Source organism: Carcharodon carcharias, chromosome 8 (genome assembly GCF_017639515.1).
Source record: "Carcharodon carcharias isolate sCarCar2 chromosome 8, sCarCar2.pri, whole genome shotgun sequence".
NCBI lineage: Eukaryota > Metazoa > Chordata > Chondrichthyes > Lamniformes > Lamnidae > Carcharodon > Carcharodon carcharias.
Window position 1 is genome coordinate 117424230 of NC_054474.1, and position 19033 is coordinate 117443262.

The 19033-nt window shown below is 47.6% G+C and overlaps 1 protein-coding gene across 2 annotated transcripts in view; it reads left to right on the plus strand.

The window, feature by feature from the left end:
• The window catches only part of LOC121280986 (rab-like protein 6), a 264891-nt gene that overhangs the window by 126890 nt on the left and 118968 nt on the right, over positions 1 to 19033 (plus strand). For both annotated transcript variants that reach the window (XM_041193510.1, XM_041193509.1), the window contains 4 exons: positions 11606 to 11970; positions 12974 to 13121; positions 13560 to 13730; positions 14540 to 14900. In XM_041193510.1, coding sequence (XP_041049444.1) covers positions 11606 to 11970; positions 12974 to 13121; positions 13560 to 13730; positions 14540 to 14900 — 1045 coding nt within the window. The remainder of the gene's footprint in view (positions 1 to 11605; positions 11971 to 12973; positions 13122 to 13559; positions 13731 to 14539; positions 14901 to 19033) is intronic.

Here is a 19033-nt window from a genome sequence, read left to right on the forward strand (position 1 = left end):
TGTTGTCCCTCTCTCCTTTAAATCTGCCAGCATAACACACTACTCATCTCCTGATTGACCCCACCATCCCATCTCCAATCTCCCTTTCCTTTCCAAAGTCCTTGAACATGTTGTTGCCTTGCAAGACTTTGCCCATCTTTCCCAGAACTCTGTGTTTAAATTCCTCCAATCAGGTTTTGCCACTGCCACAGTACTGAAGCGGCTCTTAACAAAGTCACAAATGACATCCTGTGTGACTATGACCACTATAAACTATACCGTCTCATCCTTCTCTACCTGTCTGGAGCCTTCAACATGGTTGGCCACAGCATCCTCCTCCAACACCTCTCCACTGTTGTCCAGCTGGGTGGGACTATACTCACATGGTTCCATTTTTATCTATCTAACTGAAGCCAGAGTATTGCTTGCAATGGCTTCTGTTCCCACTCCCACATTGTGACCTCTGGTGTCCTCCAAGGATCTAAGCTCAGCCCCCACCTAACTCTTGTCAACATGCAGCCCCTTGGTGACACCATCCAAATGCATTAGTTTTCATATAATGAAACCCAGCTCTACCTCACCACTACTCCTCCACTGTCACTAAATTATCAGACTGCCTATCCAACATCCAATACTAGAGTAATAAATTTTCTCCAACTAAATATTGCGAAGACTGCAGCCATTATTTTTGGTCCTCACTCCAAACCCTGTCCTGTAGCTGCCAACTCCATGCCGCTCTGGCAACAGTCTGTGAACAGACTTGTTTAATCCCAATCATGCCACCACTAAAACCCCTGTTTTTATTCTAGCATTGGTCGACTTTGCCCATCTCAGTTCATCTGCTGCTGAAACCTTCATTCATGCCTTTATTATGTCTAGACTTGATTATCCCAATGTACTTGTAGCTGGACTCCCACATTCTACTCTCTGTAGACTTGAGGTCATCCAAAACGGCTGTCCATGTCTTAACTCGCAACAAGTCCTGTTCATCTATCATCCCTGTGCTCGCTGACATTGGCTCCTGATCAAGTAACGTCTGATTTTAAAATTCTCAGCTTTGTTTTCAAATCCCTCCCTATTTCAGCAATCTCCTCCAGCTCTAATATCCTCGGAGATGCATGCACTCATCTGGCCTCTTGGGCATCCCCGATTTTATTGGTGGCTGGGTCTGTAAATACCTCAGTCTTAAACTCTTGAATACCCTCCCTAAGCCACCCCACCTCTCTACTTCACTGTCCTTCTTTAGGATGTTCCTTAGAAACCACAGAAGCGTTACAGCACAGAAGGAGGCCATTTAGCCCATCTTGTCCATGCCAGCCTAAGGACACCCAGCTACCCTTTCTAATCCCACCTTCCTGCACCCGGCCCATAGCCCTGCAGCTTACAGCACTTAAGGTGCAGATCCACGTACTTTTTAAAAGAGTTTAGAGTTTCTGCCTCTACCACCAACTTGGGCAGCGAATTCCAGACACCCCCTATCCTCTGCATAAAAAAGTTCTCCCTCATGTCCTCCTATACCTTTTACCACTTATCTTGAATCTATGTCCCCTGGTTCTAGAATTCTCCACCAAAGGAAACAATTTTATCCTGTCCACTCTATCTATTCTCCTCATAATTTTGTACACCTCAATCAAGTCACCTCTCAGCCTTCTTTGTTCTAAGGAAAGTAACCCCAGTCTATCCAATCTCTCCTCGTAGCTACGCTTTTCTAACCCTAGCAACATTCTTGTAAACCTCCTCTCCACTCTCTCCAGAGCTATTACGTCCTTCCTGTAATGTGGTGCCCAGAACTGCACACAATACTACAGTTGTGGCCTCACCAGTGTTTTATACGATTCCAACATTATATCCTTACTTTTATATTCTATACCTCTGCCAGTGAAGGAGACCATTCCATATGCCTTCTTTATAAGCTTGTCTACTTGAACGGCTGCCTTCAGGGACCTGTGTACTTGTATGCCAAGATCTCTCACTTCATCTACCCCTCTTAGTATATTCCCATTTATTGTGTAATCCCTGTAACTGTTTGACCCCCCTAAATATATGACCTCACACTTCTCTATGTTAAAATCCATCTGCCACTTTACCGCCCACTCCACCAACCCATCTATATCGTTTTGGAGATTATGGCTATCCTCTACACTATCCACTACTCAGCCAATCTTTGTGTCATCTGCAAATTTCCCTGTTGTACCGCCAAGTTCACGTCCAAATTGTTAATATATAACACAAACAGCAAGGGTCCCAACACTGAGCCCTGTGGAACACCACTTGAGACAACTTTCCATTCACAAGGGCATTCATCGACCATTACCCTTTGTTTCCTGTTACAAAGCCAACCTTTTATCCAGTTTGTCACATTACCTTGAATCCCATGGGCTTTTACTTTCCTGGCCAATCTGCTATGGGGGACCTTGTCAAATGCCTTGCTAAAATCCATGTGCACAACATCCACTGCACTACCTTCATCAACCCTTCTTGTCACTTCCTCAAAGAATTCAATCAATTTTGTGAGGCAAGACCTTCCTTTAACAAATCCATGCTGACCATGTCTGACTAGTCCATGCCTTTCCACATGACAGTTAATCCTATCTCTCAGGATTGATTCTACTAATTTGCTCACCACCGATGTAAGACTAACCAGCCTATAATTGTTTGGCATTTCCTTTGATCCCTTTTTAAACAATGGAACTACATTTGCATTTCTCCAGTCCTCCGGTACCTCCCCTGTATCTAGTAAAGATTGGAAAATCATCCTCAGAGCACCTGCTATTTCCTCCCTGACTTTGTTCAGCAGCCTCGGAAACAATCCATCTGGCCCTGGTGACTTATCAACTTTCAAGGATTTCAACCCTTTGAGTACTCCCTCTCTCTTTATGACTATCCCATCCAATATCTCGCAATGTTCCTCCTGGACTACTATATCTACATCCTCCCTTTCTACATCTTTGACCAAGCCTTTGGTCATCTGAACTAATATCTCCCTAATGTGGCTCAGGATCATAGTTTGTTTTATGATGCTCCTGTGCAGCACTTTGGGACCTTTTATTAGGTTAAATACAAATTATTGTTGTTTTGAAAATCTGGCTGCCAATGCTAGAATCCAATAGACCTCCCTTCAATGAAAATTTTGGAAATTCAGTAGGGGAGCTACTGAACATCAATCGAAGATCAGCTTCTGTGAACAGGATCAAAGTCCAGTTACGGAAGTAAATCTTAAATTGAACCTGTGGGCCATGTCTCTAGCCACAAATGACTAAATCACTCCAGTACTGCTCTTCTGTCACCAGTAAACTCTGTATCTCTGAGGCAATTTTAAGTTGCAGTGGGTCTTCATGGTCTTTCCCGCTTTGGTGCTTTCGTTCCAGCCCAGGTGATGTCCTACTCTTGGAGGTCCTCCTTAAACATACTTTGCCATGTCTTCTTCAGCCATCCTCATCATCAGCCTCCCCTGCTGGTGTCCATTCTACTGCCACTCTGGGAGTCATGGAGGTGAAATACGTGTCCTGCCAACCCCAGCCATCTCTCCATCCCAATGTTCTGCAGACACCTTTAACCAGCCCACTGTAGTATTGCTATTTCCCTAAACATTAGAAAGAAATGAGCTACTTTTGATCAATGGTGGTCCATGATAGACTGCAAGTCTCCCTTCCAGCTTCCCTACCCTTACCTATTAACCTCCTGATACTAACTCTTACTGAAGATCAGCAGCTTGGGTGGAATGTGACTGGTACCTATGGAGCCATTCCCAGTGAGGGGCATTGGGAAAATGCATCTTGGTTAGCAGAAATATACATTATAAAAGATTTTTGTTAAAGCAGTTGTGTATATCCACTTATTTGAAATGTTGGGAATAACATTCCATGGTCATGGGTATGGGCCAGTTAGACCCTGGAACAGTTACAATCCCTGGAACTGTTCTAGGCCCTTCAACAGTCCGCTGAATGAAGATACTAGCTGGTACTGAGGGGGCTCACTTAAAACAAATAAGTTTGTGTTCAGTGGAAATGTGTTAAAGGTGAGTTCAGGGATTCACTTGTCTTATAGTAAGATTGCTTTGTTTTCAGCTTCACAGCAGGGTTGAGGGGTCACCTGACCTCTTGCTAGACAGTGCAAGATGCAGAGACTGAATTATCGTTGCTGTTCAGCGACTTCCTCATTCTCCTCCCAGAACTTCCCTGGTCTGGCACTTGGCAGTACACATGGAACTGTTTCACCATAAATGATGGAATTCCAAGCTGAAGGATTGAGTACAGGGATAAACCAATAGGTTGGGGCTGGAGCAGCATAAGAAAATGGAAGGTGAACTGGTTTGCATGTCCTGCAATATGCACCATTAGTGAGCAAACATCATGCACCCTCTGTACACAAGGACTGAGGAACATCACACACCCTGTGTACACGGGGTCTGAGGAACATCACACACCCTGTGTACACGGGGTCTGAGGAACATCACACACCCTGTGTACACGGGGTCTGAGGAACATCACACACCCTGTGTACACGGGGTCTGAGGAACATCACACACCCTGTGTACACGGGGTCTGAGGAATATCACACACCCTGTGTACACGGGGTCTGAGGAATATCACACACCCTGCGTACATGGGGTCTGAGGAACATCACACACCCTGTGTACACGGGGTCTGAGGAACATCACACACCCTGTGTACACGGGGTCTGAGGAACATCACACACCCTGTGTACACGGGGTCTGAGGAACATCACACACCCTGTGTACACGAGGTCTGAGGAACATCACACACCCTGTGTACACGGGGTCTGAGGAACATCACACACCCTGTGTACACGGGGTCTGAGGAACATCACACACCCTGTGTACACGGGGTCTGAGGAACATCACACACCCTGTGTACACGAGGACTGAGGAACATCACACACCTTGTGCACACGGGGCCTGAGGAACTTTGCAGACCCTGTGTACACATTGACTGAGGAGCATCACTCATCTCCTGTGTACACATTGACTGAGGAACATCACTCACCTCCTGTGTACACATTGGCTGAGGAGCATCACTCACCTGTGTACACATTGGCTGAGGAGCATCACTCACCTGTGTACACATTGACTGAGGAACATCACTCACCTGTGTACACATTGACTGAGGAACATCACTCACCTCCTGTGTACACATTGACTGAGGAATATCACTCACCTCCTGTGTACACATTGACTGAGGAACATCACCCACCTCCTGTGTACACAGTGACTGAGGAACGTCATCCACCTGGCGTACACAGTGATCTGCTCCCTGGAGCTGTCCAGCTTCTTTTTAAATGTTTGCAGTGAATCCACATCTGTTGCTCCAGCCACTAACTTATTCCAGTGATCAGTGAGCCTCTAGGAAATGGAATAGTACTGGACCCCTACCCTGTAATTTGTATGAATGTTTCATGGTTCTCACTAATTTATCTAATTCAAATAATCTATCCCCATGTAAATTCTTGTCTCTTCATTATTTTAAAGACTTCAGCCAAATCTCCCTGGTGACTACATTTTTCAAGAGTATAAAGTTCCATCTGAGTCCTGGATACTAAATGTTTTTAAAGTGAACTATTAATCTTGTGAGCCTTCTCTGAACCTTTTCCAAGGTCACAACATGAGGGTTGACCAGGACTGGATAAAGTATTCTGGATGAGGATCTGGTAATAAGGACAATATGGTGCCCTCTTTGATTGTATTTGCTCACTCCAGCCTTACATCCTAAACCCTTTTTGTTTTCATGATAAACTCTCATTGGACATGAACCTTTAGAGACTAGCGCACTGTGACACTCAGCTCACTTCCAATCTCAGGAGACTTTAGAATCCATGATGCTACATGCATGGCTGTCTTCAGTCCCACCCACATAAATCAGTTTATTTAACATTAAATGTTATCTGCCACATACTGACATCGGTTTGTAATTATTTCCTCTCCTCAAGGGTTCTGACACCAGTAGAGATATTCATAATGTTGGACAAGATAAAGCTGAGATGAAGGAAAGGGAACCTATAACAGATGTAAACTATGGCCTATTACACTTGTACTGTTAGTGGACTACTGAGGTACTAATTTGTTCTAAATGGGGAGGCTGAGGCTGTGGATCCTGCCAGATTGGATGGAAACATGCAGAGTGCAGCTGAGAGCCTGTGGATTGGATGATATATATGGAGGGGGAAGAGTGGGGAAGCACATTGGTCCCCAAACATACAATGAAGTCATTGCCAGTGAGGGGTATATGTTGGTGTTTGGACAGTTCACACATGGAATTAACTTTACAAATAATTAAAGCTCTTGTTGATCTGACTATCCCTGAAGCAATCAGTTTAATTCTAATCACTCCAAAACCTTCCCAAGCATGATAGGTTCAGCTATGAAGCATTAGCAGTGCTGAGTGTGACTTGCTGCTGTAATGGCAGAGTTGGCAGAGGATGGGCTGGAGCACCAGCTGGATCATCTTGAGATCCAGGAGAATCAGCAAAATGATCATTGGGCTACTGGGGAAGGATGGCACTGGACAGCACAAAGAGGAAAATGCATGTCTCAGGTTCTCTCTAATTTATCTAATTCAAATAATCTGTCCCCATGTAAATTCTTGTCTCTTCATTATTTCAAAGACTTCAGCCAAATCTCCCTGGTGACTACATTTTTCAAGAGTATTAAGTTCCATCTCAGTCCTGGATACTAAAAGTTGTTAAAGTGAACTATTAATGTAGTGAGCCTTCTCTGAACCTTTTCCAAGGTCACAACATGAGGGTTGACCAGGACTGGACAAAGTATTCTGGATGAGGATCTGGTATTAAGGACACTCACCTCCTGTGTACACATTGACTGAAGAACATCACTCACCTGTGTACACATTGACTGAGGAACATCTCCCCCTACCTGTATACACAGTGACTGTTCCTCAGTCAGTGTGTACACAGGAGGTGAATGATGCTCCTCAGTCAATGTGTACACAGGTGAGTGATGCTCCTCAGTCAATGTGTACACAGGAGGTGATGATGTTCCTCAGTCAATGTGTACACAGGAGGTGAGTGATGTTCCTCAGTCAGTGTGTACACAGGAGGTGAGTGATGTTCCTCAGTCAATGTGTACACAGGTGAGTGATGCTCCTCAGTCAATGTGTACACAGGAGGTGATGATGTTCCTCAGTCAATGTGTACACAGGAGGTGAGTGATGTTCCTCAGTCAGTGTGTACACAGGAGGTGAGTGATGTTCCTCAGTCAATGTGTACACAGGCGGTGAGTGATGCTCCTCAGTCAAAGTGTACACAGGAGGTGAGTGATGCTCCTCAGTCAATGTGTACACAGGAGGTGAGTGATGTTCCTCAGTCAATGTGTACACAGAAGGTGAATGATGCTCCTCAGTCCTCGTGTACACAGGGTGTGTGATGCTCCTCAGTCCTCGTGTACACAGGGTGTGTGATGCTCCTCAGTCGTCGTGTACACAGGGTGTGTGATGTTCCTCAGTCCCCGTGTACACAGGGTGTGTGATGTTCCTCAGTCCCCGTGTACACAGGGTGTGTGATGTTCCTCAGTCCCCGTGTACACAGGGTGTGTGATGTTCCTCAGTCCCCGTGTACACGGGGTGTGTGATGTTCCTCAGTCCTTTTGTACAAAGGGTGGATGCAGGGGCAACAGTCCCTGTATCGGTGGAGGGGGAGTGTGGCTCAAGAGAATGGGGGGGTGGGGGGGAGCATGTGGTGAATGGTCCCTGGGGTAATAAGGTGGGGGCTCTGAATGCCCCCCCCCCCCCACCGAATATCGTGGTGGGGAGAGGAGGTCTGAATGGTCCCCGTGGTATCATGGTGGGTGGGAGCGGGTGAGTGGTCCCTGGGGTATTGTAGGGGTGTATGTCCCTCATGGAGTGCAGAGGAATGATCTTGGAACGGGGTGGGGAAAGGCCTAGGAGTTCGGGGATAATCATTGGGTCATGTTGTTAGTGGGGGGCGCTGATGTGGTTGGTCTAGGGTACATGTTGGGTGGGATATGCTTCTGGGGTATGGGGTCAGGGGATGTCTTGGGATGAGGGAAGAAGGGTCTTGGGAGAGTGATGTCCCCTCGGAAGGGGTGTGTTTTGGTCTAGGGTGGGGTATGGAAAATGTTCATGGGCGTAGCAGAGATGTGCTGAAAGATGTTTCTTGTCCTTGATGCTCACGTTCTATTCCTTGTCTAAGGAAACATGGTTTGCAGTTGGTTGTATAATGTGTGAGGCAACGCCCTCTAATGCTGACTGTTTGACAGTGAATTAGGGGATGATCATCAGTGAGGGCCACAAATGTCCTCAGCTCAGTTATCGGCTGTAAGAGAAGGCTATTGGAACTGATACTGAATCCAGAGTGCCTCTAATTTATTTATTTGAAGCCATTGCAATGTTCGATGAGAGGCTGCACAAGAGATAGATTTTCAATCAGCAGTCACATTTCAGCACTGCGACACCAAGCTTCTTGGCAAGAGCTCAACACTCTGAGCTAATTGAGCCTCTACAGCCTACTCTTGCACAAAGTAAGTGCTCTCCAACAGCTTAATGTCCTGCAGATTTTATAAGGTCTGCATTTTGATTAGAAATTTGGAGCTGCTAGAGCGACAATCTCTGTCCTGTGTTAGTAATTCTGCCTCTTCCTCAGGTATGTGATTGACCAGGTGGGTGGAATCATCACAATTACATTCGAGGCTCAGAACTGTGAATGTTATGTGTAAAACTGCAGAGTTTGCCTAGATTGACTTGCCTTTTATGTTCTGTATCGGAAGCAGAATTTTGATCTTATTTTCTCATTTTCCTTATTCTTCTGGTTGGAGTCCGTAAATCCTTTCTTTAGCTAATGTGAATTGGAACACCTGTGTATGTGAAGGTTTGAGTTCAGAATGTAATACATAACTACTTCAGTGCGTCAAGGAAGCTCACACCATTTAATAAGTGGCTCCGAGGGGAGAGGTTTCTGACAGGCTAAGACCAACAGCCCTGAAATTATTTCTGTCAGGTTGCTAAGAGAGACAAAAAATGAGATCTATGTTAGAAATTGTCCTGGTAAGGCCATTGAATGCTGAGGAAATCCCACTGCATTGGAGAGAAATACTTGGATGTATACTGTTCAATTAATGTGGAAAACATGCTAAGGGGAAGAACGGACGTTAAATGGAATGGATGTCGGGCTGGGAAAGGTAAAGGAAGTGACCAAAAGATGGGTTTGAAGGAAAGTTATGAAGGTGAAGAGTGAAGTAGAACAATGGAGTTCAGTGAGGAATTTGAGAGTAGGATAGAGGCAGCTAAAGTCTTTGCCATGAGTTGTGAATTGAACAGAGTGGGAGATGTACAGGGACTCCAGAGGGCAAAGGGTAAAGGAGCAGAGATAATGCTGAGGGACAGTGCAGAGCTAGGATTGGTGTAAGACTATGGAGCACTTGAAGATGAGGATGGACTTTTTAGATTTCTTGTCTTCAGCTGCCCATCATGTAGCGACCTTGCTGAGTTTATGGAGAAGTGAGAACAGGCATGTGACAGTTTTGGTGAGTTTGAGGGAGGGGTAAGGTTGGAAGTAATCAGTACTGGTAATGGGGTGTTTGGGATGTTGTGGTTTGAAGCTCAGCTCTGGGTGTCTCAGGTTATGAATTGCCTGAGCTATGTAGGGAATGGAGTGAGTGGCCAGGGTGAGAGGGAGGTTTGGGGCTGGGTGCCAAACAATGTTTGGTTACTGTGATATTCGCAGGAAATTCGGACTGTTCTGCTGAATGTTAAATGAACAATTTGCATCAGATACATCAGTACAGAGGTTATTAAGGGCAATGATGGAGATTTAAAGCTCAGTATTAACAACAAACAGCAGTGTCTCTTGTGCTAGTGTATGATGGCACCAGATGTCAGTGTGTAGGTGGGGCATTGAGCAGTGAAAGGATCTCAGGATAAATAAATCCTTGAGCAGCTCTAGAAGTGCCTCTGTGGAGGTGGGAAGTGAAGCTGTTGCTGGAGATGTTCTGAACTCGAAGTGGAGCCATGTGAGGACAGTAGAATGGAGTTGGGTACTGGAGAAGTGAGGATGAAGGAGAATGGCACGCGGACATGTCGAACAGAAAGAGGTTGAGGAGAATGAGGGATAACACATAAGCATTTTCACTGAGGTCCTTTGCAGGTTTGATATGGGGATCTTGCTGCTGAACAGAGTGGAGGTCAGACTGAAGGGAATTAAAGAAAACTTACTTTTCTGTAGCACCTTGCATGGCCTCGATGACATCCCAAAAGTTGAAACATGAGCAATGACTAAAAGCTCAAAGATGTAGATTTTAAGGAGCATCTTCGAGGAAGGAGAGGTGGAGAGATCTTTGGGGAATTTAAATTTAGGGCCTTGGAAGTTGAAGGCATTAGCAGAATGGTGCAGCACTTAAAATCAGGGATATACAAGGGGTCAGAACGAGAGCATAGATATCTTAGAAGGTTGTAGGATTGGAGAAGATTGCAGAGATAGGGAGAGATTTGAAAACAAGGATGAGAATTTTAAAATCAATGCATTGCTTGATTGGGAGCCACTGACAGGAAGTGGAGAATTGTTTTGAATAGTTGTCTTTTGGACTGGAGGGGTTCTCGGAGCTTAGGTTAGGACCACTGCATTTCCTAACCCATATTAATGCCCTAAACTTGAGTGTACAGGGTATAATACTTCAAGAAGACATAGATTGGTGAAATGGGAGGACATGGAGCAGATGAAATTTAATGCAGTGTCTGTGAAGCGATTCATTTTGGTAGGAAGAATGAGGAGAGGCAATATGAAGTAAAGGATACAATTCTAAAAGGGGTGCAGGAGCAGAAGGGACCTGTGTATAAATATTTGAAGATGGCAGGGCAGGTTGAGAAAACGGTTGATAATGCACACAGAACCCTGAGTTTTTTAAATAGGGGCATAGTGTACAAAAGCAAGGAAGTTATAATAAAGCAGTTTAAAACAGTGGTTCAGCCTCAACTATCTGGGTAACGCAATTTAGGAAAGATGTGAAGGCATGAGAGAGGGTGCAGAAGGACAAGGGCAGCAGACACATGGGAACACCACCATCTAGAATTTCCTTTCCAAGCCACTCACTGTCCTGACTTGGAAATATATTGGCGTTTCTTTACTGTCAGTGGGTCCAAATCCTGGAACATCCTCACTAATAGCACCTACACCACATGGACTGCAGCGGTTCAAGAAGGCAGCTCACCACCACCTTCTTGAGGGCAATTAAGGATGGGCAGCAAATGCTGATCTAGCCAGCGATGACCACATTCTGTGAAAGAATATTTTTAAAAAGGGATAAGCATTAACCAGGGCAACAGGGAGTATTGCTCGAAATAGTGTGATGGGATCTTTCTCTTCCATCTGAGAGGATATTCCTCAGTACCACATGGGAGTGTTGACCTGGATTATGTATTAATCTGTAGTAGAACATGAACTCTTAATTCAATAAGAGATTTGTTCTAATCTTGAAAAGAATTTTCATAGATCCTAGGGTCCGTCCATTGGAATCTAATGAGCTCTGATGAGAAATTACAGATCTGAAATGTTAATACTTTCTCTTTCCACAGATCCTCCCAGACCTGCTGAGTATTTCCAGCATTTTCTGTTTTCATCTTGAATCCTCTGTGTCTTTCAGATTTCTTGAGCTAATGGATACCAAGAATCGGGGCTTCAATTCTCCTTTAGCGACCAATGGTCAAAGCCCATCATCTGGGTCACAGTCACCTGTGGTACCCGCAAGCTCAGCTTCCACCACCAACTCCAGCCCTGGAACTCCACAACCTTCTGTGCAAGCACCTCCCACTCCATCAGGGTCCCCTCCCCCACCATCAGTGTCTCCCTCTGCTGAGCCAGGCTCTGCTCCTGAGATATCACCCACACCACTCAGCACACCCTCCCCCTCTGCCAACACCCTGGCTGCACCTATCGCTCAGAAACGCAGCTTTATCTCGCGACTGTTTGGCTCCTCCTCCACACCAGAGACTCCCGCTACCAAAGCCGGTAAGATATTGAGCGATTCCGGGTGTACTTGGGATTCAATAAGGTAGATCGGAAAAGCTTCATTCTCTGATCGGGGAGAAAGAGGGAATAATCACAATTACAACAATGTCATTTAGGAAGGTAATCAAGAAGCATTTCTTCACACAATGGGCAATGGATAATGGGAACACCCTCCTTTAAATGTTGTGAATGCTGGAGATCAATTGAAAATTTCAGGACTGAGATGGAGTTGTTTTTGTTGGATAAGGCTATCCAGAGGGATCACACTAATGCTAGTAAATTGAGTTGAAGTTTAGATAAGCCATGATCTCATTTGAATTTGGGTATATAACCAGTCGGCAGAAGAATCTCCCACTGTTTCTATGTTGCTGATGAATGAGGCTTGGGAAGCAGCTCAGTCACTACTTTTACATTTCTAATGTCAGTTTGAAGAAACAATGGAGGAAAGCAGCCAGTCAGACTGAAATAGCTACAGTCAGTTTATTGTCAGTGTTAACAGGAAGTTCTCTGTTCATCTTACAATAATTAATATAAAGCCCCAGGTGTGATGTAATTACAAAAATTGCCCCTCCTCAGCACCTCCTGCCCCCGTCCTCAACCCCTCCTGTCCTCACCACCCCCTCTCTCGCACGCCCCCTCTCTCGCACCCCCCCTCTCTCGCACCCCCCCTCTCTCGCACCCCCCTCCCTCGCGCGGCCCCCCTCCCTCGCGCGGCCCCCCTCCCTCGCGCGGCCCCCCTCCCTCGCGCGAATCCCCTCCCCTCCCTCCACCCTATTCCTCTGTTCCCCTCCACCATTTCCGCCCCCGTCTCTTTGTCTTTCCTGAGCTTCTTTCCCAGTGTTGTTGACTGTTCCTCCATTATCAAGACTCCTGTTATTGCCTGCTGTTCTGCCTCGCTATCTCCCATGTCAGTTCCCCACTGACTTGTCTCTTCTCATCCCTGTTCTTCCTTCAGCCTTCTCTGAAAAGTAAAACCTCTTCTGATGTCAGTTTTCTTGTGCAGATGCAGCATTCCCGGGTTCCTCTGAGGGAGAAGTGAAGACACAGAATGTTGATGACTTTGTCCCTGAGGAGGGAATTGACAAGAGTTTCCTGGAAGATACAATTCCTCAAAAGGAAAGTGGTAGTGCAACACGGCAGGAGAGCGACAGGTAGGAATTTCAGGACATCCACAGTTGGATGATCACAATGACAGAGCAGTTCAGTGCCCTTGGGACTCAGGACTTGCATACCACTCAGTTCTTTATTACCTTTTCGTTAGTGAATGATAATTCAGAAAATGAAACAGTGACAGATACGCCATACACTGACTGTTATGTCAGTGGAATTAGTGTTATACAGTGTTATTACAGAAGGGGCACTTGTAGTGTTGGGAGGGTGGGTGCCAGAGGACATTCTGTAGGTGATGGGTGAGGGTGTGGGCCACTGATGGTGGACTGGAGAGGTCCTGTTGGTGGTGGCCACCGATCGAGTGATTGCACTGTTGCTGTCTGCCACCATCTTAGCTCGAGCTGAGTGACACATTTGGTACAAGTGGTTCAACAGTTATGAGTCACCTACTAACCGCTGCTTGCCTCATCCTATTGCAGTGATGGCGAGAGGAGAGGAAATCCCATGGTAGCAGCATTCCAGGATGATTTGGACCTCGATGACCAGATGCTGCAGATTCCGAGTGTGAAATCACAGGTTCCCAGTAAAGACATAACCCTGTCCAGTGATGAAGATGAGAGTACAAAGGTCATCATTGATCCACCAAAATGGTCAGTGCTTCATGAATAGTTGTTTTTCAGACTTGAGGAAAGTACAGAGTTATTTACCCTAGGTCGGCATTAGGAGCATTGCTCTGCTGATTTATATTAATGACCTGGATTTGGATGTACAGGGCCGATGATTTGAAACTCGGAAATGTAGTAAATGATCAGGTGGATAGTAACACATCTCAGGTGGGTACAGCCTGGTGAAATGGTCAGAAACATGGTGGGTGAAATTTAACACAGAGAAGTGTGAAATGATCAATTTTGGTAGGAAGAATGAGGAGAAGCAAAATAAACGAAATGGTGGGGGGGGTGCAGGATCAGAGAGCTTGGGGTGTATGTACACAAATCTTTAAAAATTACAGGGCAAGTTGAGAAAGTTTTAAAAAAAAGTATGTATTAATAGAGGAATAGAATTCAAAAGCAAGGAAGTGATGCTAAACTTTGACACAAGACTGGTTAGGCCTCAGCTAAGAGATTCTGAGCACCGCACTTTGGAAAGATCTCAAGATCTTGGAGAGGGTGCAGAGGAGATTTACTACAATGGGACCCAGGATGAAAGACTTCAGTTACTGTGGAGAGGCTGGGGCTGTTCTCCTTGGAGCAGAGAGGTTTAATAGAGAGGTTCTTTTCCATTCACTACATTGTTCCACCACCCCCCCTACCTATGCCCAATGGTCTACTTGAATGGCCTGAGTAGCACTATGTCTATTATAAAAGGAGTAAGTGCTTAGCAAAAACAGTTTAACAGCGTGGGCGCTTTTCTTCCATCAGTAACCCCGTTTGTATTTATATTATTTTCCCTTCCTCTTCAGGGCTTCCAAAAGTTTATTAAAATCCCAGGACAGAGCTCCAACCAAAGCCTTCGAACAGGACCCTGGCATCAGCTCACCTGCCCCCATCCAACCAGAACAACTCAGCAGCAGCAGAAATCCAGCCTCCAGCCTCCCTGGTAACAACTCCCTGACCTCTGGCCCATCTCTGTCCTCCCCGCTAATCCCAATGCCAGCTCCACTCCACAGGACTGAAAACAAGGGCCAGAACAAACCTAAAACACGAGAATACAAGGACTCATCTGACAGTGATCTCGAGGGACCAATTGCCAAACAGTTGCTGTCTTTTGTCATGGATGACCCCGACTTCGAGAGTGATGATTCCAACAGAAAAAATACAATTGTACGTTTCATTTTGGTCTTTATTTTTTTCAAAAATCTTTTGTTTCAAGTGTGTGGCTTTGGACTGATCAAAGTGAGGAAAGTAATGAAATAGTAACCATTTCAAACACCCAAAGAAGCTACGCTGGGGCTACCCAAATCATTATGATGCAAGAGTGGACAGGATACTTCATCCCTTCAGGCCAAGCTTATTCTGTGTACCGCCTGAGACAGAGCACTCTGACTGACCGCTCTCTCAGACTCTGCAGTCTGACAGAGCGCTCTCTCAGACCCAGCAGTCTGACTGACCGCACTCTCAGACTCTGCACTCTGACTGACTGCTCTCTCAGACCCAGCACTCTGACTAACCGCGTTCTCAGACCCTGGACTCTGATTGACCGTGTTCTCAGACCCAGCACTCTGACTGACCGCTCTCTCAAACCCAGCACACCAACTGACTGCTCTCTCAGACTCTGCACACTGATTGACCGCTCTCTCAGACCCAGCACTCTGATTGATCGCTCTCAGACCCAGCACTCTGACTGACCGCTCTCTCAGACCCAGCACTTTGACTGACCACTCTCTCAGATTCAGCACTCTGACTGACCACACTCACAGACCCAGCACTCTGACTGACCGTTCTCTCAGATTCTGCACTCTGACTGGCCGCTCTCTCAGACCCAGCAATTTGACTGACCGCTCTCTCAGACTCAGCACACCAACTGACTACTCTCTCAGACTCTGCACTCTGACAAATCGCACTCTCAGACCCAGCACTCTGACTGACCGTTCTCTCAGACCCAGCACTTTGACTGACCGCTCTCTCAGACCCAGCACTTTGACTGACCGCTCTCTCAGACCCAGCACTTTGACTGACCGCTCTCTCAGACCCAGCACTTTGACTGACCGCTCTCTCAGACCCAGCACTTTGACTGACCGCTCTCTCAGACCCAGCACTTTGACTGACCGCTCTCTCAGACCCAGCACTCTGACTGACCGTTCTCTCAGACTCTGCACTCTGACTGGCCGCTCTCTCAGACCCAACAATTTGACTGACCGCTCTCTCAGACTCAGCACACTAATTGACTACTCTCTCAGACTCTGCACTTTGACTGGCTGCTTTCTCAGACTCTGCACTCTGACTGACTGCTCTCTCAGAACCCAACACCCTGACTGACCGCTCTCTCAGACCCAGCACTCTGACTGACCGTTCTCTCAGACTCTGCACTCTGACTGGCCGCTCTCTCAGACCCAACAATTTGACTGACCGCTCTCTCAGACTCAGCACACTAATTGACTACTCTCTCAGACTCTGCACTTTGACTGGCTGCTTTCTCAGACTTTGCACTCTGACTGACTGCTCTCTCAGAACCCAACACCCTGACTGACCGCTCTCTCAGACCCAGCACCCCGACTGACCGCTCTCTCAGAATCTGCACTCTGACTGACCGCTCTCTCAGACTCTGCACTCTGACTGACCGCTCTCTCAGACTCTGCACTCTGACTGACCGCTCTCTCAGACTCTGCACTCTGACTGACCACTCTCTCAGACTCAGTACTCTGACCGCTCTCTCAGACTCTGCACTCTGACTGACTGCTATCTTGGACCCAGCACTCTGACTGCTCTCTCAGACTCTGCACTCTGACTGACTGCTCTCTCAGACTCTGCACTCTGACTGACTGCTTTCTCAGAATCTGCACTCTGACTGACCGCTCTCTCAGACCCAGCAACCCAACTGACTGCTCTCTCAGACTCTGCACTCTGACTGACTGCTCTCTCAGACTCTGCACTCTGATTGATCACTCTCTCAGGCTTGGCAATCTGACTGACAGCTCCCTCAGGCACAGCACTCCGACTGACCGCTCTCTCAGGCCCAACACTCTGACAGCCACCTCTCTCAGGGCCAGCACGCTGCCTGACCACCTTCTCAGGCCCCGGAATCTGACTGACTGCTCTCATATGCAGCATACTGACTGACCGCTCCCTCAGGCCCAGCACTCTAATTGACCACTGTCTCGGATCCAGCAGATTGCCTGACCGCTGTCTTAATAGTAGCACCCTGACTGACCGTTCTCTTAGGTCCAGCAAGATGATGGACCATTCAGTCAGACCCAGCATGATGACTAGCATCTCAGTCTTACCAAACACGCTGACTGACGGCTCCGTCAGGCCCAGAAGTCTGACTGACTGCTCTCTCAGACCCAGCACTTTGACTGACCCCTCTCTCAGACTCTGCACTCTGATTGACAGCTCTTTCAGAGCCAGCAGTGACTCATCACTCTCTCAGACGCTGCACTCTGACTGACTGCTCTCTCAGACTCTGCACTCTGACTGACCGCTCTTTCAGACCCAGCACTCTGACTGAACACTCACTCAGACTCTGTACTCTGACTGACTGCTCTCTCAGACTCTGCACTTTGACGGACCGCTTTCTCAGACTCAGCACACCAATTGTCTACTCACTCAGACTCTGCACTCAGATTGACCGCTCTCTAAGACTCTGCACTCTGACTGACTGCTCTCTCAGACCCAGCACCCTGACTGACCACTCTCACAGACTCTGCACTCTGACTGACCACTCTCTCAGACTCAGCACTCTGACTGCTCTCTCAGAATCTGACTGACTGCTATCTTGAACCCAGCACTCTGACTGACCGCTCTCTCAGACTCAGCACTCTGACTGAACGCTCTCTCAAACCCAGCACACCAACTGACCGCTCTCTCAGACTCAGCACCCTAACTGACTGCTCTCGCAGACTCTGCACTCTGACTTTCTGCTTTCTCAGACCCAGCACTCTGACCGACCACTCTCACAGACCCAGCACACCGACTGACTGCTATGTCAAACTCTGCACTCTGACTGACCACTCTCTCAGACCCAGCAATTTGACAGACTGCTCTCTCAGACTCAGCACACCAACTGACTACTCTCTCAGACTCTGCACTCTGACTGGCCGCTCTCTCAGACCCAGCACGCTGACTGACCGCTGTCTCAGACCCAGCACGCTGACTGACCGCTGTCTCAGACCCAGCACGCTGACTGACCGCTGTCTCAGACCCAGCACTCAGACTGACCGCTGTCTCAGACCCAGTACTCAGACTGACCTCTGTCTCAGACCCAGTACTCAGACTGACCTCTGTCTCAGACCCAGTACTCAGACTGACCGCTGTGTCAGACCCAACACTCAGACTGACCGCTGTCTCAGACCCAACACTCAGACTGACCGCTGTCTCAGACCCAACACTCAGACTGACCGCTGTCTCAGACCCAGCACTCAGACTGACCGCTGTCTCAGACCCAGCACTCAGACTGACCGCTGTCTCAGACCCAGCACTCAGACTGACCGCTGTCTCAGACCCAGCACTCAGACTGACCGCTGTCTCAGACCCAGCACTCAGACTGACCGCTGTCTCAGACCCAGCACTCAGACTGACCGCTGTCTCAGACCCAGCACTCAGACTGACCGCTGTCTCAGACCCAGCACTCAGACTGACCGCTGTCTCAGACCCAGCACTCAGACTGACCGCTGTCTCAGACCCAGCACTCAGACTGACCGCTGTCTCAGACCCAGCACTCAGACTGACCGCTGTCTCAGACCCAGCACTCAGACTGACCGCTGTCTCAGACCCAGCACTCAGACTGACCGCTGTCTCAGACCCAGCAGTCAGACTGACCGCTGTCTCAGCCCCAGCACTCTCACTGACCGCAATGTCAGACCCAGCACCCTGACTGACCGCCCTCTCAGACCCAGCACGCTGACTGACCGCCCTCTCAGGCCCAGCAGTCTGACTGACCACTCTCTCAGACTCTGCACTCTGACTGACCACTCTCTCAGACTCTGCACTCTGACTGACCGCTCTCTCAGACTCAGCACTCTGACTGAACGCTCTCTCAAACCCAGCACACCAACTGACCGCTCTCTCAGACTCAGCACCCTAACTGACTGCTCTCGCAGACTCTGCACTCTGACTTTCTGCTTTCTCAGACCCAGCACTCTGACCGACCACTCTCACAGACCCAGCACACCGACTGACTGCTATGTCAAACTCTGCACTCTGACTGACCACTCTCTCAGACCCAGCAATTTGACAGACTGCTCTCTCAGACTCAGCACACCAACTGACTACTCTCTCAGACTCTGCACTCTGACTGG